Source organism: Lingula anatina, chromosome 10 (assembly GCF_051362555.1).
Source record: "Lingula anatina isolate TDL-2025a chromosome 10, LinAna3.0, whole genome shotgun sequence".
Lineage (NCBI taxonomy): Eukaryota > Metazoa > Brachiopoda > Lingulata > Lingulida > Lingulidae > Lingula > Lingula anatina.
Genome location: NC_141776.1, coordinates 4,199,967 through 4,223,431, shown reverse-complemented (window position 1 = coordinate 4,223,431; position 23,465 = coordinate 4,199,967). Strand labels below are relative to the sequence as shown.

Below are 23,465 nucleotides of genomic sequence, written 5' to 3'. Positions count from 1 at the left end.
GACGTTCAGAAAATGTGACTAGCAAAGGTCTTCAGGCTCATGGAACTTCAAAGTCACAACTTGAAAATGCCAAAATGGAAACAAGATAGCACTGTTCTGAAATGTTTTTTTTTTCCATTTTTAACAATTTTTAACATAAAACAAAATTAACAGTTTACTGCCATTTTTATATGATCAACTAAGAAAATTGATGAGATGGGAAAAATATCAATAGAGCAGTGTAAATGTCCAATTTCTTCCATTCTTCCATTCTGAACATAGTGAATAATTGAATCTGACAAACTGCAATTATATGAGTTTATTTCCATTTTTGAAACTTTATTACACAATACACGATAACAAGTTTACCATCATTTTTACAACTAACAATGTTGTAAAGATGCAGGAAATGTCAAACAAAAACTTTTATGTATCTTATTAGTTTAATAATGAGACTGTTAACATGTCTAAGAATTGAATCTGAGGAAATGTGAAAAATATGCTGAAAAGTGAAAAAACAGCATAACTTCTACAATAACGGCCCGATCATGCTGATTTTCAAACTTGACCTGCGTTTTATGAATATTCATCAGCTCTGTAAATATAAAGCCAAAAAGTAAAACTGCCCTCCACTTATCGAGTTAACAAGGAAAGTGCACGGCGCCGGCATCGGCATCGGCATCGGCATCGGCGACGACAGACACAAGTGATGGCAATATGTACAGACACATCTGTGTCTGTACATAAAAAGGACTTCCAAGGAGTACTGTGTAGCTGCTTGGCTACTCTAGTTTAGAGACAAATTACATCTAGAGATAATCAAATAAATAAATAAATAGAAATAAAGTTTTTTTTCACAAATAAAATTTTTAGGTGACAACTCAGCACATTATCTCAAACTTCACAGAAAAATATATACCATCTGTTAAAACTCAACTCTGGGGATCAATTTCAAAAATTACAAAAGTCATTCTTTTATTCTTTTCTCACAAAGATGGTGTAAATGTACATATATTACAATGCTTTCTTGAAAACACAATAGACACTGGGATAGAATGTCAATAGAAAAGCTGTTGCGTGATTTTAAACATAAATTATTTGAATAAAGCAGTCTTTGATCAGTTTTCCAGCATATTCACCTTAACATTCAATGCACACAAACACATCTTTGCACCATTCCTGAACTGTTCTACTTTTAGCTCCTTTTTTTTCATTTTTCTCAAACAGTATACACAGTCATAAATAATTTAAAAATTAAAATAATTTTATTTTATTGTCTTTTCTTTGTCTTTAAGTCAATTCCTTTTTCTTTCTGATATTCTCGTATAAGCTCAGTTTGTGTTTTGTGTGTGGCAACGCAGTAGCGAGCAAACTCCATGGAAAACTCTCCTTCTCCTCGCGTAACTTTGCGCAGTTCTATTGAATATCCAAACATTTCATTAAGAGGCGCCTGAAATGATATTAAAACAAGGCAGCAAAGCTGTCAAATGTACAGACAAAAAGCAGGAAATAACAAAATAGGCTACTGTCAATTCTGATGCAAAAGTACATTATGTTAAACTGCAAATTCAACATCAAATTTTAATTATGCTCAACAGGTAATACCAATGTAAGTAAAATGTGAAACAAGCATAAAGCTTCAGGCCCATGGGAGTTCAAGTTCACACTTTGAAAATGTAAAACTTCCAGAAAAAGAAGTCAATTAGACTGCTTTTCCAACTCAGGCTGCATTTCAGTCCTGTATTTCTTTTTTGAAAGTTTGGCAATCATAAGTAACATGGTTTTCCCATAATGGTCATCTTGGCAGCAGCACCCAAAATTGTGTTTTCTTCTATTCTGATGCAATATTACATAATGGTTAACAGCATAATGACAATCAATTTTTAATAACAAAATGTATGTATCATGGATTTTCAGAAAATGTGACTAGCCTGGGTCTTCAAGCCTGTGGAACTTCAAAGTCACACCTTGAAAATGCCAATATGTGAAAAATTAAATTTTCACAAAAAAAACTGTTTATCTGGCAGATTGCATTGCCTACTGAAGCTGTATTTTAGTCCCATGTTTCTTTCCTGTAAGTTTGAGAACAGTAAGTGACATGGTTTTTCTTAAAAGGTAATCATGGGAGCAGTGCCCAAAATAGGTTTTTTTCAAATTTTGATGCAATGTTACATAATGTTTAACAGCATAATGACCATCAATTTTTACTAATAAAATATTAGTATCATGGATATTCAGAAAATGTGACTAGCAAAGGTCTTCAGGCCCATGGAACTTCAAAGTCACAACTTGAAAATGCCAAAATGTAAACAAGACAGCACTGTTCTGAAATGTTTTTTTCCCCATTTTTAACAATTTTTAACATAAAACAAAATTAACAGTTTACTGCCATTTTTATATGATCAACTAAGAAAATTGATGACATGAGAAAAGTATCAATAGAGCAGTGTTAAATGTCCAATTTCTTCCATTCTGAGATTCTGAACATAGTGAATGATTGAATCTGACAAATTGCAATGATATGAGTTTATTTCCATTTTTGAAACTCTATTATACAATACATGATAACAAGTTTACCATCATTTTTACATAATCAACTAACAATGTTGTAAAGATGCAGGAAATGTCAAACAAACACTTTCACGTATCTTATTAATTTAATAATGAGACTGTTAACATGCCTAAAAATTGAATCTGAAGAAATGTGAAAAAACAGCATACCTTCTAAAATAATGGCACGATTATGCTGATTTACGAACTCAACCTGCATTTTAGTAAAATTGACCACTCCTGTGACTTTCATGACAATTGGCCCATCTGTTTTTCTTATATTGTGTTTACAGTGTTGCATATAGGCTGAAAAGTGTAAAAAACAGCATAACTAGTAAAATAGTGGCCCGATCATGCCGATTTTTGAACTTGACCTGCGTTTTTGTAAGATTGATTACTCCTGTGAGTTTCATGACAACAGGTCTATCGGTTTTCCTTGAAATGTGTTAACAGTGTTGCATATATGCTGAAAAGTGAAAAAACAGCATAACTACTAAAATAGTGGCCCGATCATGCCGATTTTCGAACTTGATCTGCGTTTTAGTAAGACTGATTACTCCTGTGAGTTTCATGACAACAGGCCAATCGGTTTTCTTTGAAATGTGTTAACAGTGTTGCATATATGCTAAAAAGTGAAAAAAACAGCATAAATTCTACAATAATGGCCCGATCATGCTGATTTTCGAACTTGACCTGCGTTTTATGAATATTAGTCAGCTCTGTAAATATAAAGCCAAAAAGTAAAACTGTCTTCCACTTATGGTGTTAACGCTGAAAGTGCACGGCGACGGCGACGGCGACGGCGACGGCGACATGATCGGCGACGGCGACGGCGACGACAGACGCAGGTGATGGCAATATGTACAGACACATCTGTGTCTGTACATAAAAACATATTCAGTAAAAAAGTCTTGAAGCGAAATACCACATATTAAGGCAAAAATCCTTTCTAGGGCAAACAAAACCTACAAAATTTAGCCACTTAAGAGGAACATCACAAATATCTTAAAAGACTTTTTCTCCACTTAAGACAATGAATCAAATTCTCTGAGGTGAAAATAACCCATGAGAATATTATTGTCTTCCCAAGGAAAATATGGTTCTACGTAGATCGGTCCAGCTTTGTGGGGACTCTTGCTGAATGCAGTCATATTAACTTTATCATGTCTACTCAAGTTAGCCTGTGTGTGCAGTCAGTAGCACTCATAACAAAGTGAAAAAAATTCCCGAAGCCAGAGAAGAATTTCATCAGCTGTGTTAAGTTATAAGAATGACGTGATTTTTTTCTTCAGTCAACAGCTAATAATTTAATAATATTCACCTGGATAGCCTCATTCCCCGAAGAAGATGTCCTAATAGACATTGAAATATTGGAGGCAAAAACTAAAATCTCAATATTAGCTGTTGACTGAAGAAAAAAATCACATCATTCTTCCAGAAGCCGACTGCACAAGACAGTTGATCACCCACTAGCTACTCGAGGAGATGTGTCTAGAACAATAGTTTCAATGGGAATGGCCCTTAGCAGTGAAGTCTCTGCTATGGCCCATAATGCATTCAGTCTCCTGGGTAAAGCCCTGGCCATAGCCTTTGTAAAACAAAAATTGATTGGTTGCTTAATTTCATTGATAAAATCCACAGGTTTTACCTCAGCATAAATAATACTGTAGCCTGCAACTTGGTCTGTTCCTGTTATAATGGCGGACCTAGTCTGTAACGTGTGCAACATGGTCCCGTGATTTTCCATAGGCCCCATCACTTCAACAGTCATGACAGGCTCTAAAATTTGCCACTGCCCATTCTCATACACTGGAAATAAATTAAGGTGGAAAACAAATTTAGTTGTAAAAAGACAAGCAGTAGTAAGATAAAACTTTCAGTCCTGCCAACTAGAATATGACTAAAATTCAAATTCAACTGAATATGAATAACTATAGCGATTCATAGGAAGCCAAGAGTTGAAAGATGCTAATTCTGAGGATAGTTTTCAGTTTGGAAATGAAAATTATTAATTGTAACACAACTAAAATGTGTCTGGGTCAGTGATTGCGAAAGAGATTGAAAACTTACCAGACATGTGGGCTGGAGCAAATTAAATTTTGTCAGCCCACACCTTTTTTTACCGGCCCACAACAAAATAATCAAGCTGTATATTTTCACTTCATTTTTGATGAATATTATTGTCTGGCATTTTAAATCGTTGCTTTTTAATTTTCAGGCCAGATGTAATAGGATGTTTAAAGGTTTAAGTTTAAACGTCTTTCATTTTGGTTGCTTTCTGGCATTTAAGTTTTATCCTTTTTACACCTGGGTTGCCTATCTTAATTTCTAATCTTTTAACACAAGATCATGTATCCTTTGTAAATTTTATTCCAATTTTTGACTTAAATTAAAACATAAGTCATAGTGAAGTGGAGCTTCCAACTTTTGTAACGTTTTTTAGATTTTCACTCTTGGAAAAATGCTTGTCTGTTAGCAGGGATTGTCCTGGGTCAAAATCTGGTCGGGCCATTTTGGCCCACTTGGTCAAAAAAAGTGTGCCATTTTTTAAAAATGTGTGCCGTGAATTATTTAAAGAAAATTCATTGTATTTCAATATTTTTTATATGATTAAAATCAATGAAAAAAGGCTTAATGCTACTACTCTGAAGTCCTAAATAATTGTGTGTGGAAAAATCTTCCAAAATAAACATACTGTCTGAAAAATTGTACAGTACTTAATGGAAAAATCTTCAGAATTGATAATTGCACTATGCCAAATAATTGCACTACATGGAAAAGGTAGACAAATCCCATTTTTATTGTAAAATAAAGCTATTGCTCTCATAGCAGGCCCGTAGCCAGCAATTTTAAAAGGGGGGAGGGTCTTTTTCCATAAAAACGCCATGTACCTAGATCAAATTTTACCAAGAGTGGACCTTTTGTCAGCATAAGAGGCGGTTCTTTCGAAACCCCTGAACCATCCCTGGCTATGGGCCAGAGTCTGAAAAGAATTTTTATTCAATATCTAAGACTAAAGTTTAGATGAATATACTGTAATGGACAGTTTTGCACCCTGACTGTGCCATTGCGGATTTTCCGCATGGAAAATGATGTTGTCCCTCATTTTGACATATAGCACCGCTAAAGGCGCAATATGACTTAAAATATCCGTTAAAATTAGTTAAGAGCACCCATCTAAAAAGCAAATGAATATTTCTCCTTTTCACTTATCGTTTACTCAACATGCAGTCCGACGGAAGCCATACTTGTTTACCCAGCACGTGTAGTTAGGTGTTCTCAGAGGTCCGCGCGTGGCCAGTCGTAAGCAGTTTGAGCGGCCTGTTTTCAGAGTCTTGAGCAGTACGTTTTTCATTGACCTGTAGTAATTTCAGTTTCGATACATTTTTTTGTGAAACGGGTCACACGTCAGCCCTCACACCATCGCTACGCACACTTCAAGACCTTTATTACAAAACGCGCCAGTATGGCGCAAGTTAAAGTTTTACTTGCGAATTAGTGCGTACTTAGAGCTTTACGATAAATTCATTCAAATATGAGGCGAGGTGTCTGTTAAAGAAACTGACTTTAGTCTGTCGGACATGTGGGCCGATGAGTTAAAAGGGTTTTCCAGCCCACAGAACTTTTGCCGGCATATGGCCGTGGTCCGACGGCTTTCGCAATCACTGCTGGGTCCAAATTACAAAAATATATTAAACACTTCTGGTACAGGGTAAGGAAGGGGAAGGGGTGACAGGCTAGAATTGAAATTTTTTTTAAAAAATGCCCCCGATCCTTTGCTTGTTAAATATGTAAATTTAGTTCCTAGGGAGTGAAAATTTGCTGGTTTTTGTCTCGTTAAGTCTTTGTTTTCATTAACGCTTTTGGAGGGGGGCGAGTTGCTGGGAGGGCAAAAAGGGGAGAGCAATTCTCTCTCAAGCCCTGAGGCTTGGGGGGGGAGGGGGTGCTACTTCACAAGGGAATCCCATTTTCAATGCCATCTTGATAAACCCTACCTTGCTTCATTGCTCCCTCAGCGGCACAGAAGAAGGAATACTCACTGGAGTCCACGCTGTGGCTGGCCCCTGGAAAGAATTCAGGTCTTTATTTTAAACTGAGGAGTGACATACAACTCGCTTTAGACATTAATGCACAACAAATAAAAGTTCCAGCCAATTTTAAAATTTTTCTCTTAATCATGTCCGTCACAAAACAATATTAAATCTGTAAATGCTTTTCTTTCAGTTATTAGTTTCTATTTTTTACTCTTATGAGTGAAAAACATCAGTCTCCATTAGGAGTGTGACTCAAAAGATGGAAAACTCAAATTCAAAATGATTTAATATTTTGTAAATTGATCAGTGAGAAAAGTCTCCCCTTATCTGGAAAATCTGATTTCCTCTTTATAAAGGTTTAGTGCTTGTTCTACATCTAGAATAATTTGATTCAAAGTTTGCAAAGCTCCCATTCAACTAACATAATTTTCTATATTCAATTTAAAGAGGCAGTCTGTTGTCCCTGGTCAACAAGGGAAAAGTTCATTCGGGTTTAGGGACCTTTCATCTCAGCAACACTAACCTCCTTCCCCCATCCCTACTGACTTTTTACACTAAAAAAAGCAGCAATCAACTGCTCTTCATCAATAATTCTATCAACACAAAAGATATCATACCATCTCTTATTGTAAATGATATTCCTGAAACTGGTTTTCCTATCAAAGGACCCTTTGTTGCTGTAGTCCTAAAACCCTGGAAAGACAGAGCTGAATTAAAATCAAACCAACAATTTCAAATGCATATTTCACTGTCTCTTTTATAAAGACATTGGATAAGTAGTGGGTTTGTAAAGTCTGCAACGTCATGCCATAAAAAATGTGAAGTCTCTAATTTTGTTACTCTTATTATTACTACTAGTATACTATATCAGGTGGCTCCAAAAAGTTAGTAATTTCAGTACATTACAACAGTTAACGCAAAATGTGAATTTTGCTTTCTACATTTTTATTGATAGATTATTATTGCTCACCTGTGATTTTTTCAAGTGTTAAAGTGAAACAGTTTTGGTATTATCATAAAATCAAAAATATAATGAGAGCTGTCAAAACTGCAAGACACAGGCACCTGTCATATAGGCCAGCATGGCATAGGCCAGCATGACTTTTAAGTTCAAAAAAAAAATTTTTTTAAATCTTTTTTGGTGTAGCAAAACTAAGAAAGGTAGAGTCATGAAATTTTTAGCATTTATTAAAAACCTCATTTTCCTAAAATATCCCAATTTTCATTGCAATATCTTCAATAATGGCTAAGGTTATTTAACTTTAAAATTAACTGATTTTTTTTCTTTTTTTTTTTATTAAAAAAAAATTTGGAGCTACTCGATACATATTGTGAGAAAAAGGTAGGCAGTTATGGTTTGTTGTCATGGACACCACAGGTAAGAAGGCTGCCCAAGTCAGAATTCTGCTAAAAAAATTGGAAGTCGGAATAAATTATTACTACTTCCGGTATTATTATTATTATTATTATTATTATTATTAACCTTCTCAATGCCTGGCATGTATCCTTTAGGCACGTTGGTTCCTGTGCACTCGTCGTAAAATTCCAGCTCTGTATTCTGTTCTATAGGGAGAGGCTAAAAGATGGAAATAAAAAATGATCTTAATATTTTGTAAAGTGTCTTGCCTTGAAAAAAAAAATCAAGGTCACATTTGTGGTTGTTTTACTTTCAAATACAATTCAAGGTGAAATGCCTTCTTAATATATATTTAAACATCATATATCTGTAATTTTTTATAATATGAGATTTGCAAAAGCATTTTTTTTCTTTTCCACATATGCAATTTTGTTGCCTTTTGTATTAAGATAGTGGGAAAGTGAGCTGTTTCTTCCAGAACTCAGTCATGTGATCAACACTTTCTGATGAAGGGTCAAAACATATAACTTCTATAGAAACAATTAACTTTTTCTTCACCAATTTTTTAACTCATTGTCCAAATTGGTTAATCTCAAAATTTCTGCTTGGTTGAAAATATTGTTAACTAGGTCTCTGGCTATAAGGAAAATACATTTTTGGCAGGTGGGTGGACTTACTTCAACAATTCCAATAACTCTTCCATACTGCCCCTGTCCACCACTCTGACGTTTGTGGAGATAGTCAAACCTAGAGAAAAAAACAAACTAAATTTATTGACAAAATAATAATAAATAAATAAATAATCTTTAAAATATTAAGAATGATCTTATCATGATCTGGAATTCAAGGTGGACACTTGTAAAAAGGTAGCTTAAGATGACAAATATACAGATATTGACTTTTAGAAAGAATTTACTTTTTACCATCTTTACACACTGAAAAACCTGTTCTACTGAAGCATAACAATGTCAGACATTCAATACGAATCCATAAATACCAAGTTGTGATAAATAGTTTCTTGAAAAGCTTAAAAGTTTAAAACAACCTAACTGATGGTCAGAAAACTGCTGCCTTTAACTTGATAACTATCATTTATTATTTTATTATTATTTTTTAAAATTTTCATATACTATCATTTTTATCCCATTTTACTTCTCCACTACACTAAATAAAGGCTTACTCGCATGGTGCTTGTAATGTCTCTCTGAAAGCAACTCGTGGTTTTCCCAATATCACCTTAGCACCATACTCTTTTTCCAGTCTCTGAAATCACAAATTTAATCACACCATGACAATAGTTCTACTATGTCTTTTCTATCTTTTGAAATGGTCGTAGAAAAATACTGAAAAACATCATGCCTCTGAGGTTTTTTAATATGTTTGGTCTTTTAAGAAACATATGACTTTTTCACCGGATTCAATCATTTTACTTTTGACATTGCTACCAACAAAAAAGCCCATGTAAACATGCCAAATTCTACAGTTACATGGACATGTTAGTTCACAAATAGCCTTTAAATAAGATAAACAATTTGCTCTCTCTCTCCCACAAATAAATATACACATGCACAAAATACATTTATAGTTAAATTTGTTTTGTTTTGTAAAATAGTCACTTACGTCACAGTAATTGATAACAGATTTGCAAAAAAGCGCATGCACTCTCCCTCTTGCTCTCTCTCTCACACATAAACACACACACACACACACACACACAGAAAAAAAACATACACACACATATGCATGCATGCACCCATACAAACCTGAGAGTATATATCCAAATGCAGCTCTCCCATCCCCATTACAATGCTTTCCCTGTGTTCCTCATCGTATTCCATTCTGAAGGTAGGGTCCTCCCGCGTAAAACGCGCTATTCCTTTCGAGAAATTGTCTGCCTTTTTGGAGTCTTCGCATTTGATTGACATAGCTATCACAGGCTCAGGCACATGAATAGGTTCCTAGAAAATAACCAATAATAGACACTGTATTAACACAGGATTGAGATGGCCGTTTAGTCAAAAAGTCTGAACATATGGCGTGGGGGCCAGGGGGCCCTCTGCATCAAACTCAGGAGTGATATTTTTGGCTCCCAAAAAGCTGGGGATCCGCCAGTAGTCGGGAAAGCTCCTGACTGATTAACAGTATCATATACTAATAAATATCCACGCAAGTTCTGACATGATGCCATTGTATTGATGCCAATTTACTTTTGAATCAACACTGCTTCATATTACATGACCTAAACACAGGTTTACCAGAAGTAAATCAACAATTAATTTAGTAATTTAGTGGATACAATTAGTAGAGTAGATCCAGAAGTTAGGGAAGGAAAAAAACGTGATAGAATTTTACGGTCGAAATTTTTCTCTGGATTGTTTTCAGTCAACGTTAAGCATGCATTGAGGCATCATTACCATTCCGGAGAAACTTTTCAGGAATTGATGGTAAGTGCACGTGTGGCAGAATTAGAATTTTCAGGCTCCCGTGAAACTTCCTCATACCAAGGTAAGCCTCAGTCTGATGTTTCCGTAGACTTGATGAAAAAAGTAGATATGTTAGCTTCTCGCATATCAGATTTAGAGCACTCTGATCCAAATGACATTTCTCAACGGAAAAATTGTGTTTATGAAGACAAAGATGAAAATTTCTCTGTCTTAGAAATAAATAGGAAATTAGATTTGTTGGTGTCGGGCATGGAAAAAATCGGCCGTCGGGTAAGTGATTTGGAGGAAAAAATGAGTGAGTCACGGAACAGAAATGCAAAGCCAATTGTTTGCTTTAAGTGTAATCAGGAAGGACATTTCTTTGAGAAGGGGGGTGAATGTAGCCGTATGAATGTATTTTCTTCACTCGTGTTCGTCTTTTGTTTTGTCACGTGGGCGTCATCTTACTCTCTCATTCCCATTGGTACATCTATGATCCTTGTCACTTTCTATCCACAAATTAAAATGGTGTTGTCTACAATCACTGTCACTTAAAACAGGTATATAACTAACTTAAAGGCGTTTGTGTCAACAAAACATGGTGTTGTCAAAGATCATTGTCAATAACCGTAGGCACTGTTGCAAATTTGGTAGTATCTACAATTACCGTTACCTATCACAGGTATATAAATAACTTATTTCCTTGACATTGTCAAATATCATCATCATTTACCATGGACATATTTGCAAAGGTAGGTGTCTACAAATTATGATGTTGTCAAAGATCATTGTCACTTACCATGGACATATTAGCAAATTTGGCAGAGTCTACGAAGCTGTCACCACTGGCACATTCCACGCCAAACAAAGCACAGATATCTCCAGCGTATGCCTCTGTTAATGTCTGAAATCACACCAAAAAGAATTTTAAAAAAATTAAGGGGTGTGTTTCCAATAAAAATATTGTTCTACATATATCGATTTTTCCCGGGGAGGGGCTTGCGCTGAATATGATCACATTAACTGAATGACACGCCTCCAGGAGTAAGACTGGGTTCCCATACATAGATCGATCTATCTGTATCGATCTAACTCCCTGGGGAGTCTCACTAAATTGTTATCAACTAACCGGCTTAAATGTCTGTCACGCCTACCGAATCAGCTAGGGTAAAGATAATTACCCCCTAACAGCTTTACTAGGCGTGACAGACATTTAAGCCAGCCAAATTGACAGCAATATAGTGAGACTCCCCAGGGAGTTAGATTGATCCAAATATCTGTGGGAATGGTCCCTAAGGGACGATAAACTTGTGTGTCTGCTCAGCTTCTGGCAGTTTGGAGTGCAAATGCACGTGAAAATTAATCGCCCCCTTGCAGCTCCTGGAGGGGCGTCATTCAGTTCATCTGATTGCATTTCAGGAGTGTCCCAAGCAGAGTTGGACCAATCTACATGGGAACAAGTATCACTGGGAACATGCCCTAGAGCAGACATGAAAAATCTATAAGTGGCTATTATACCAAACCTCACAGAAATTGTGATAGAAACAGCCTCGGTTTGCAAAACTTTAAACCTACAGACCTGTTTAGCCCTGCTGCTTAAAAAGCCAAAACATCCTTTCAATGTATAAAAAGGAAACTATAAAAAGGATATTGTAACACCTGTAACCTCTTTCCCTGATGAAGGTGTCCTGTTAAACACTGAAATACTTATCTTAGTTGTTGTATGAGGAATTAATTATCATAAAAAAAACTAACCTCCATTGTGTCGCAGTGGACTCGCACCAGTCGGGCCACACGGATTTTCTTCCCAGTTCTCGTGTTTAAGAGCGTACTTCCTTTTGCGATACATCCTTGATAGACTCTCATGTAGGTCAGCTGCCCAAACTTACCAGCCTGGAACAAAAAAAAAAAAATTCAGAATTGTAAAAAAATTGTGAAAAAAAAGTTTCATTAGAGGCTGCAAAATTTCACATGGTTTCTACCTATGAGGCGTGGCATGCCATCCAGTCAACACATGACAGTCAGCTGACCAAAATTCTACGACATCTTTGCTTAAGTATCAAATCATGTGCTTGTTGTTAAATTAGAGATCTTTAAATTGGATCCAAACAATAATAGAAAACAATATTTCATTGAAATTATTGTTTTTCTTTTTATCAAGAGCTTGTAAAATATGTGGGTATTACCTCCAATATTTCTGTGACTGTCAGTCACCATCATCAGGGAGTAAATGACTAGGGTCATTTTCTGTGACTGTCAGTCACCATCATCAGGGAGTAAATGACCCTAGTCATTTCACCCTGATGATGGTGACTGACAGTCACAGAAATATTGGAGGTAATACCCACATATTTTACAAGCTCTTGATAAAAAGAAAAACCATAATTTGAATTTATACATACAGAGCTAATGAAACTGTTCTCTCAATATTTCATTGACATTTTCTCTGTCTGTGGGGACACGCTATTCAAACTGTTTCTATGCTTTATATATATATATATGTGAACGTCCATAGTATTGGGTAAAAACAATGGGACTAAATTTGAGTTTCGTAACTGTAACTGGTTAACATATGAACAAACTTCTGACACTCTTCAACATGAATACACATCACTGCAACATTTTAACCACGCAGTTCACTGGTTGTCAACTCTATCAAGAATTAGAGGAGATCGATGTAGTATTTACTGCATGGCAACATGGTAGCTTGCGAATTGCACCAACACTCAACGCAAATGATGTCCCTAACCAACTCAAGAGGAGCTTATACTAATTTCTGCATGCTGTCTCACCCAGTCATGAGCCTTGGTTAAAAAAAAAACTCGAAACTAGATTTAATTGCAGATCTTGATGAATCTCAGGAACAATCAGCATTGAATTAAAGAATGCAAAATTCCACATTTCCGTGGAAAAAGCTGAAGTCTGCTCACCTCCAATTTAAATGCCAGCGCCAAGAGAGGATTTTTTTGGGTCCTGGTAGGATCCAGCTTTACTTTCTCCACTGTGGTCCTGAAAAAAAAAAAAGTCATAATAAAAAAGTACACAATCAGTTCAGAACTGAGTAACTGTTTTTTTTTTGCCACGAGATGTGACATTTCAAATCTTCCTCCTAGAGCCGTCTTAATGACTACCTTGTCACCATATGAGGGCAATTCCCGTAAAAACACCCTGGCCTATGTTAGCTGGGCACAATAAAAACCTCAAAGCACCATGCTTCACAGTTAGCAAACAAGTCTCCACAGAAAAGAGATGATGAAAAACTAATTTTTTCTAAGGAACAAATGGTCCGGTTTCTCTTCAGATGGAACCGTCTCAACTTGGTGCTATTTACACAAAATCACTTTAGCCTGAAAATTGGTGTTAATTGTTACTTCTTTGCAGGACTTGACATTAAGGGTGGCCCACTGGCCCTGGGCCAATGAAAACCAACCTAGGGCCATTGAATCGATGTGGTCACTGGCCCAAAGAGCAAGTAAAAGGTCATGTGTCAAATCATCCTTGCAATATTTACCAATATCTCGGGCCAGTACGGAAAAAAGTTAGTGTCAAGCCCTGACTTCAGTCTATTTTCTAGTAAAGACAAATCCATAATCCATAACTAGAGGATCAGAGAGGCGATACCGCCTCCAAATATTGTACCACCAGCTGGAGCAAGCGCATTCGTATAGACCCCCACATACACAAAATAAGCCACCAGTTTTGTGCTTGACAAGCTGTAAAAATGCAATCAACAAGAATTTTTAAACTATTGCAAAAAAAATATAGGGTACAATCAAATTTAAGTTCTTCGTAAGGTAGGTCAAGGGTCAATTTCAAGGTCACAGTAAATTGCCAGTATATGACTTCCTATTCAAGTTCAAGAGTAACTATGGACCTATCTCTGTCAAGTTTGAAGTTAAAAGAGAAAGAAATTAGCAGAGTTCAGTTCATGATAAAAAGTAGGTCAAAGGTCAATTTCAAGGTCACACTTAGATTGCCAGTATAGGACTTCCTATTCAACTTTTATAGTAACTATGGACCTATCTCAGCCAGTTTTGGAGATAAAAGGGAAGCAAATTTTGCAAAATTCAGTTCATGGTGAAAAGTAGGTCAAAGGTCAATTTCAAGGTCACATTTAGATTGCCAGTATATGACTTTCTATTCAAGTTCAATAGTAACTATGGACCTATCTCTGCCAGTTTTGGAGATAAAAGGGAAGCAAAATTTGCAAAGTTCAGTTTATGGTGAAAAGTAGGACAAAGGTCAATTTTAACGCACATTTATAATGCCAGTATATGACTTCCTATTCAAGTTCAATAGTAACTACGGACCTATCTCAGCCAGTTTTGGAGATAAAAGGAAAGCAAAATTTGACAAATCCATAATCCATAACTAGAGGATCAGAGAGGCGATACCCCTTCCAAATATTGTACCACCAGCTGGAGCAAGCGCATTCGTATAGACCCCCACATACACAAAATAAGCCACCAGTTTTGTGCTTGACAAGCTGTAAAAATGCAATCAACAAGAATTTTTAAACTATTGCAAAAAAAATATAGGGTACAATCAAATTTAAGTTCTTCGTAAGGTAGGTCAAGGGTCAATTTCAAGGTCACAGTAAATTGCCAGTATATGACTTCCTATTCAAGTTCAAGAGTAACTATGGACCTATCTCTGTCAAGTTTGAAGTTAAAAGAGAAAGAAATTAGCAGAGTTCAGTTCATGATAAAAAGTAGGTCAAAGGTCAATTTCAAGGTCACACTTAGATTGCCAGTATAGGACTTCCTATTCAACTTTTATAGTAACTATGGACCTATCTCAGCCAGTTTTGGAGATAAAAGGGAAGCAAATTTTGCAAAATTCAGTTCATGGTGAAAAGTAGGTCAAAGGTCAATTTCAAGGTCACATTTAGATTGCCAGTATATGACTTTCTATTCAAGTTCAATAGTAACTACAGACCTATCTCTGCCAGTTTTGGAGATAAAAGGGAAGCAAAATTTGCAAAGTTCAGTTTATGGTGAAAAGTAGGACAAAGGTCAATTTTAACGCACATTTATAATGCCAGTATATGACTTCCTATTCAAGTTCAATAGTAACTACGGACCTATCTCAGCCAGTTTTGGAGATAAAAGGAAAGCAAAATTTGCAAAATTTGCAAAATTCAGTTCATGGTGTAAAGTAGGTCAAAGGTCAATTTTAAGGTCACATTTAGTTTGCCAGTACATGACTTCCTTTTCAAGTTCAATAGTAACTATGGACCTATCTCAGCCAGTTTTGGAGATAAAAGGGAAGCAAAATTTGCAAAATTCAGTTCATGGTGTAAAGTAGGTCAAAGGTCAATTTTAAGGTCACATTTAGATTGCCAGTATATGACTTTCTATTCAAGTTCAATAGTAACTATGGACCTATCTCTGCCAGTTTTGGAGATAAAAGGGAAGCAAAATTTGCAAAATTCAGTTCATGGTGTAAAGTAGGTCAAAGGTCAATTTTAAGGTTACATTTAGTTTGCCAGTATATGACTTCCTATTCAAGTTCAATAGTAACTATGGACCTATCTCAGCCAGTTTTGGAGATAAAAGGGAAGCAAAATTTGCAAAGTTCAGTTCATGGTGTAAAGTAGGTCAAAGGTCAATTTTAAGGTCACATTTAGATTGCCAGTATATGACTTCCTTTTCAAGTTCAATAGTAACTATGGACCTATCTCTGCCAGTTTTGGAGATAAAAGGGAAGAAAAGTTTGCAAAGTTCAGTTCATGGTGAAAAGTAGGTCAAAGGTCAATTTAAAGGTCACATTTAGATTGCCAGTATATGACTTCCTATTCAAGTTCAATAGTAACTATGGACCTATCTCTGCCAGTTTTGGAGATAAAAGGGAAGCAAATTTTGCAAAGTTCGGTTTATGGTGAAAAGTAGGTCAAAGGTCAATTTTAAGGTCACATTTAGATTGCCAGTATATGACTTCCTATTCAAGTTCAATAGTAACTACGGACCTATCTCAGCCAGTTTTGGAGATAAAAGGAAAACAAAATTTGCAAAATTCAGTTCATGGTGTAAAGTAGGTCAAAGGTCAATTTTAAGGTCACATTTAGATTGCCAGTATATGACTTCCTATTCAACTTCAATAGTAACTATGGACCTATCTCTGCCAGTTTAGGAGATAAAAGGGAAGAAAATTTGCAAATTTCAGTTCATGGTGAAAAGTAGGTCAAAGGTCAATTTCAAGGTCACATTTAGATTGCCAGTATATGACTTCCTATTCAAGTTCAATAGTAACTATGGACCTATCTCTGCCAGTTTTGGAGATAAAAGGGAAGAAAAATTTGCAAAGTTCAGTTCATGGTGAAAAGTAGGTCAAAGGTCAATTTTAAGGTCACATTTAGATTGCCAGTATATGACTTCCTATTCAAGTTCAATAGTAACTACGGACCTATCTCTGCCAGTTTTGGAGATAAAAGGAAAGCAAAATTTGCAAAATTTGCAAAATTCAGTTCATGGTGAAAAGTAGGTCAAAGGTCAATTTTAATGTCACATATAGATTGCCAGTATATGACTTCTTATTCAAGTTCAATAGTAACTACAGACCTACCTCTGCCAGTTTTGGAGATAAAAGGAAAGCAAAATTTGCAAAATTCAGTTCATGGTGTAAAGTAGGTCAAAGGTCAATTTTAAGGTCACATTTAGATTGCCAGTATATGACTTCCTATTCAAGTTCAATAGTAACTATGGACCTATCTCTGCCAGTTTTGGAGATAAAAGGGAAGAAAAATTTGCAAAGTTCAGTTCATGGTGAAAAGTAGGTCAAAGGTCAATTTCAAGGTCATAGTAAGATTGCCAGTATATGACTTCCTATTCAACTTCAATAGTAACTATGGACCTATCTCTGCCAGTTTTGGAGATATAAGGGACTAGATGTTATAATTTTGGAGTTACCATAATGTGCCTTAAATTTCGTACAGAAAAAATTAATTAAAATAAAGAAAATGTCATTTTGGTCAAAATTCTTGAAATAGGATGTGCTCTGAAGTTTCAGAAGTTCAAATTTGATGAAATAATGTCATTTTTGAACACAAGTTGTCTGCTTTGCCAAGCCTTATGTTTTATTTTTCCCGAGTTCAAAATTTATTATCCATTACCGTACTGCACATTTTGCTTTTACCACCAATATGTACTTTTTGATACAGCGTAACTCGAAAACCGTATGGAATACAAAAAAACCGAGACCACCTCCAGTGTTGGGCTTTACATGCTCTACAAAATGCAAAAAAGAATGGGTCTCTAGCATTAACGGTTCCCGAATTAGAGACAGTTTTCAGTTTCGGTATCTTATGGCCGCTACTCCCGTGAAAATGCACCGATTGACCCCAAATTCATGGAGATGAAAGATGACCTGAAGGGTAACACTTTCCAATAATATTATTGGTTAAGTCTGTGTGGTGTCTGAATAACAGGGCAAAAAAAATTTTTTTCGTAAAAAATTTCATTTTTTTGAAAATTTTGGCCCATTTGACCTTGAAGTAAAGGTCAAAGGTCAAATCCAAGGGTACATTTGAAATCTACACATATGACTTTTGGAAAGCCGTCTATAGAAATTTTTCCCATAACTCCTTCCGTAGGGTAGATAATTAGCATTTAATTTTGCTATTTTTAGACAAGGGTGCATTGCAATGAGTGCCACACCCAGACCCCAATACCGACAAAGCCCAAATTTTACGTGGAACGAGTTGAGATTATAGGTGACCTAAATCCATGAGATGGGTACGGGGGCCCTTACCGTCTAGGAGGAGAAGCGGTAACGGTAGCCGTCCGGCGGAGCCGGCGGAGCCAACGGAGCCGGCGGAGCCGGCGGAACGATCCGGACGGGACCGAAACCATGTGTACCGCCAGCGCTAACGCTGGTGGTACAATTATTAAAGTCCAATAATGAATAAATAATGTGTTGGTATGAAACATTGCCAATGTCTTTCTAGTTGTGAAATGGGCACAAAGTATTTCACTTGTGGGACTACTAGTCTTTCTTGATTCTCGAGTCAATGTGGACTAATTTTTTTTCTCATAAACTTGCAAAGTATTAAAATTCAATTTCAATAAAATTCAATGTTATTAATGCTTTCAAAACCTGATAACAAAATTTCACTTTGGACCTCAATATGCTACTTACTTTTTCCCAGAAGGGTCTTTGTTTTCCACCATCCCAAAGTTTTCAACTTCTGTAGGATTTGGCAAGTAATCAACCACCCCGTCCAGAAGAGGTTGGACGCCTTTATTTTTCAGTGCTGATCCACAGAAGACCGGATTAAACTGTTGACTTATCACCGCTCTTCTTATGGCCGCCTGAATGGAAGAGGACCGTACTTAAAATTGTTCTACATCTGTTTCTGTATTCCCTTTTTACTCACTGAGTTTGAAAAAATCAAGTTGATCAATTGTACTTTGGTCAGGGGCAGATTTAGGCCGTCTTTTGGGTCTTCCAGATGACGGTCAGATTTTCAAGTAAACATTTGACGGGTATCTAATTTTTTCTGTTGGAAGACGGTCAAAATTGGAGGATGGACCAACAAAGATAATTTGGAAGACTGTCAGTAAATAGCTCTGGATCCGCCCCTGCTGGTCTATAAAGCACTTGGATCAACCAACCAACCCTTCTCAAGTTCTCAGTAACCAAACTTGAAGAAAATAGAGGTAAACAATAAAACTTTTGTCCAACAAATCCATCAACAAACAATCAAATTGTTAAATACATAATTACACCTGTACCACTCTCAAAATTAAAAAAAAAATCAAGTTGATGAACTGTACTTTAGACCATCAGTCAATCCATCAAAATAATTCAATTAAATTAATAATAATTTAATTTAAACTCAACCTTTTTACCCGTCTGTGTGTGGGCAACTTCTCAGCTTACCTCTCCAAGCTTCCTTCTATTCATAGTGTCCATCAACTCAAAAATTTTATCCCAGTCACACATTTATTCATTCATTCAACACATATGAACATGCTTCTTTCGGAAGTTTCCTGGTTACCTTTATTTCCAGAATGGTAGGTGTCCTCTCCTCCAAAAAGATCTCCCCTAAATGATCGTCTGCGTTGGCCACGCACTCTATCAGCTCTTGCCTCCTTTCCTTTACTTCAGCCAACATGTCTGCTGGGATGGCATCCGCCACTACATTTGTACTGTAATAAGTTTATATGGAATGTCAGCCATCACATTAGAATCACATAAAAGTATGAGTGAAAAAAAAAAACTGCTTACTGGATAGCACTCCAATACAATAAAAATACTTTAGAAAATATAAAGATGACCTGGTTTTAGTAGACAAAGAAATCACCTCAGTACAGTCTTGAAAATTTTGTTGGAAGCAGATTCACTGCTGATACTTTTTTTCACTTTGAAAATTTTGTCAATCCTTAAAATGGGCCTCTTTATCACTCAATATGGTCGTGTCAGATTCATGCATTTAAAAATATTAACTAATTTTCAAGTGACAAAATTTTCAAGTTTTTACCCTTTACCAAAAATTACATCAAATGACAAGAAAAAACCCTTCTTCTTGTAAGTTTGAAAGCAAGAAAAAAAGAATGATATCTTTCTCTAAATCCCCTTTACACTGGACAGCGTACTTTCTGGCATTGCTTTGGTCATAGAAGAGAGGCAAAAGCACCGCTTTGGATGCACAGTAAATGCTCAATGACTGGCCAGTTGGCGGCACATAAAGTATTGCTTTTTTAATTCTCAAACAGGGGGTCATACTGCAGGAAGCAGAAAGGAGGCCGTCTAGTGTAAAGAGGGCCTAATCACCACCTACCCAAATGGCTCATTAAAAGTCAACATTTTCTCCTCTATGAGGTCAATGACCCCACTGTGTTGGGACTCTCTGCCTACTGGTAACGTGACAAATGCACAGTTATGCTCCAGCCGTTTTCTGAAGATTGAAGAAAAAGAAGACATAATAAAAATAAAATAAAAAAATAAAAATAATACTTCGCCAATATGTTTTAAATAAAGACTCATTTCACATTAAGACTTTAGCCTAAAAATTAGCCAGGACATTTTGTTGACAAAAAATTAAATTTTGAACCAATTTGAAGTGTTACATCCAGTAAATGAAACACTGCAACGGTGTTCATAACAAGAAAGTGATGTTTTTAACCAATACCAACTTTAAATTTTTATAAGTGGACTACTATAAAAGCACCTCGAACAGAAGTAGACCAACTGGGTCTGAAAATTAAAACCAAATTGAGGGGCAAATGAAAAAAAAACTTTAACAACATTTTCTGAAAAAAAAAAAGGAAAAAGAAAAAAAAAAAAGAAAAAAAAAAAAAAGAAAAATCAAGTAAAACAGTACCTCATTTGTGTTAAAGCACTGTAGTGATCCGCCCCCAATCGATCCATTTTGTTCAAAAAAGTCACACACGGAACCTTGTAACGCCTCATCTGTCTGTCCACTGTCATCGTCTGACACTGGACTCCGCCCACAGCACAGACGACTAATATGGCGCCATCTAGGACGCGGAGAGCACGCTCCACTTCTACTGTAAAGTCTATATGACCTGTAATATACCGACATTGTGACTAATATGAAAGAGCTACATTGTTATAATGCTAACTTTAAGTTTGTGGCCTGTAATATACCTATCATACAGTGGGGTTAATACAAAATTCCTTAAGTGTATTATTCTAATTGAAAATAAATACCTAATCATAACTATCTCTTTAATGAGAGTTGTTAAGGGAGGGAGGGAGAGAGAGAGAGAGAGGGAGAAGGAGAGAAAGTACCTGGAGTATCAATAATATTAATATTATGTCCTTTCCAGTGTGTATAAGTAGCAGCAGACTGGATAGTGATGCCTCTTTGTCTCTCTAGCTCCATGAAGTCCATTGTTGCACCAACTTTATCTTTTCCTTTAACCTATACAAGGATAATAATGGCAGTAGGAATAATCTATTTACCAATCTATTTTCCTATTCATAAAGAGTCATAAATCCATAAAATGTTTAGTTGGCAGTACAACTTAAAATATCTCCTGAAATGAAAATTATGTATGCTTACAAATGGTGAAGAATTATTCATTATTATTAAAAATGTCACACCTGAACTCAAAGTTCATACTTATTTTAAAACCAATAAACATATAAATGAACTAAAAAGAAATATTGTTAAAAAATTTTGGCATTTACTGCTTTGTGCGTCTAGATATAGAGCAACTGAGGATGGCAAATCCCCCTGAGAAAAGTGACCAAAGCAAATAACAACTCCTAAAACTATCATGCCAGATTGCATATATATTCTCTTTCTAATCTTATTCAGCCCTTTATTTATTTTCTTTTTCCTTGCGAGTACTAATGTATGCATCTATTTTACCAAAATTCATCTTTTCTTTTTACATGAGGACATTGTCCCATTATTTTCATAGACTTAGATCAGTAGCTGTTTAACACCCCATTCTCATAGATTAGATCGACCTACATTGGATCGACCTAACTCCCTGGGGGTTCACGCTAAATAGCTGTCAGCCGGGCAGACACGAAAGTTAATTACCCCTTAAAGCTTGTAGTAGGCGGGGACGGACACTTAAGGGGGATTATCTGACAGTAATCTAGTGAGACTCCCCGCGGTGATAGATCGATCTAAAAGTTGTGAGAACAGAGCCTAAAAGGCCCCTTACGAATCATCTTTCAGATAGACTGCATTACCTCGTGCATTTCCTCCACTCTTCCTGTGTAGAATAATATCCTTTCAGTCAGTGTTGTCTTGCCAGAGTCGATATGTGCAGAGACCCCTATGTTTCGAAGCAGCTTGACTTCCTGTGACTTCTGTAAAACAACAAACTTTTGAAATTCCTCATTTCAACTGGTATCTCATTTATAATAATTTCAGAAAGTGAAGGATGCTCACCCCCTTTCCACACACACAGGCACACAATGTACATATAATACACAATTAAGAAATATAGATCATTTAAGGTCTTGTACAACACAAGTCTTGTCCAAACCAATTTATATGTAATACCAAATAAAAATGAATACACTCAAAGCATGTTATCATTTACTTATACTTACCAGTTCATCACTGCCAGCAGCTTTTGCATAGGAAGCCACACGGATCTGAAACAATTAAAGATGGAAACATCATATCATCTTACAAGACACATCAAATGACAAAAGCATTCATTACTACTTAAATGCAGAAATCTTGTAGTCTAGTCTAGCATCACAAGAGCCATTTAATATAGTTTGTAGCTTCATCTACCGCTTAAGAGGCCATTCAGAATAAGAAGAGCTGAGTGCTAGCTTGGCCACGACCTAAATATGGTGGACCTTCATGAAAGGAAGACCGCTTTATCCTGTAATGGTCTCTCCGCCTCTCACACAGATCCCCACGCTTCGTGCCTCAACCACTTGAATTGACACGAGATTTAATTACTGTGCCCCTGCAGGGGTGATGCGTGAGGAAGCGTGTGAGAGGCGGGGAACCCATTACAGGATTAAGGGGTGACAACTGCACAAACTCAGCAGAAGTCAGTCCGCCATATTTCGGTCGTGTCCAAGCTAGCACTCGGCTTTTCTCATTCTTAATGGCCTCTAAGACGACTTCCCAAGCGTGGAACCTAGGCTCCGTAACTCAAAACCATCGCGAATTGCCACCGAGCGCAAGCGCCTCTTTTCCGTAACTCAGGATTTACTCGCCCCATATAGTAGCCTCGAAATAAAAGGTGATATCGCTATTCGAAATTCGCTATGCTTTCGGGTTACGGAGCCATAAGCAGCTAAGCAGCCGATTCGTACTCACCTTCCGTGCCTTTAGTTGACTTAAAAATGCCCTCCGCCCAAAAGGCCCGGCAAGTCTGAAGATCGTCATTGTGTGAAAACGCTTCTGAGCGGTTCTGGAGTTATCGAAAAGAAAAAACACTTCAGTTGTGGCAAATCTACGACAAGCCACTTACAAAAGGTCCCTTACAAAACGTGCCCAGCTGACTTCCGCTGAGTTTGCGCAGTTGTGAAGTAACGTATCCACTGACAGTATGCCGTTCAAGAAAATCAAATGCTATAAGCGACAGGTATTCTCCAAAATATCATTTTCCGTTGATAATATAACATTGATATCATTTAAAGTTTTTTATGTATCATGTACTGGTCAGTGCT

The 23,465-nt window shown here is 36.4% G+C and overlaps 1 protein-coding gene across 1 annotated transcript; it reads right to left on the bottom strand.

The window, feature by feature from the left end:
• Positions 1 to 924: 924 nt before the first annotated feature.
• On the bottom strand, positions 925 to 23,316 carry LOC106167130 (elongation factor G, mitochondrial). Its single transcript, XM_086997887.1, has 19 exons — positions 23,113 to 23,316; positions 22,383 to 22,427; positions 22,017 to 22,136; positions 21,099 to 21,231; positions 20,668 to 20,872; positions 20,125 to 20,241; positions 19,342 to 19,492; positions 18,480 to 18,652; positions 13,274 to 13,352; positions 12,099 to 12,236; positions 11,143 to 11,247; positions 9,684 to 9,878; positions 9,101 to 9,183; positions 8,598 to 8,667; positions 8,047 to 8,139; positions 7,181 to 7,256; positions 6,525 to 6,593; positions 4,178 to 4,338; positions 925 to 1,429 (listed from the first exon to the last, which is right to left on the bottom strand). The coding sequence occupies exons 1-19, from the start codon at positions 23,179 to 23,181 to the stop codon at positions 1,250 to 1,252; spliced, it is 2,262 nt and encodes a 753-aa protein (XP_086854013.1). The 5' UTR covers positions 23,182 to 23,316; the 3' UTR covers positions 925 to 1,249.
• Between the last annotated feature and the right edge of the window lie 149 nt (positions 23,317 to 23,465).

Bases quoted from the DNA above. Each gene is read 5' to 3' on its own strand.
- LOC106167130 (XM_086997887.1), bottom strand. From the start codon at position 23,181: ATGACGATCTTCAGACTTGCCGGGCCTTTTGGGCGGAGGGCATTTTTA. The intron at 21,232-22,016 runs GTAATGCAGTCT...ATCCTTGTATAG, and splicing joins GAGTGGAGGAAATGCACGAG to GTTAAAGGAAAAGATAAAGT. The intron at 11,248-12,098 runs GTTAGTTTTTTT...GTGTGATTTCAG, and splicing joins TCCACTGCGACACAATGGAG to ACATTAACAGAGGCATACGC.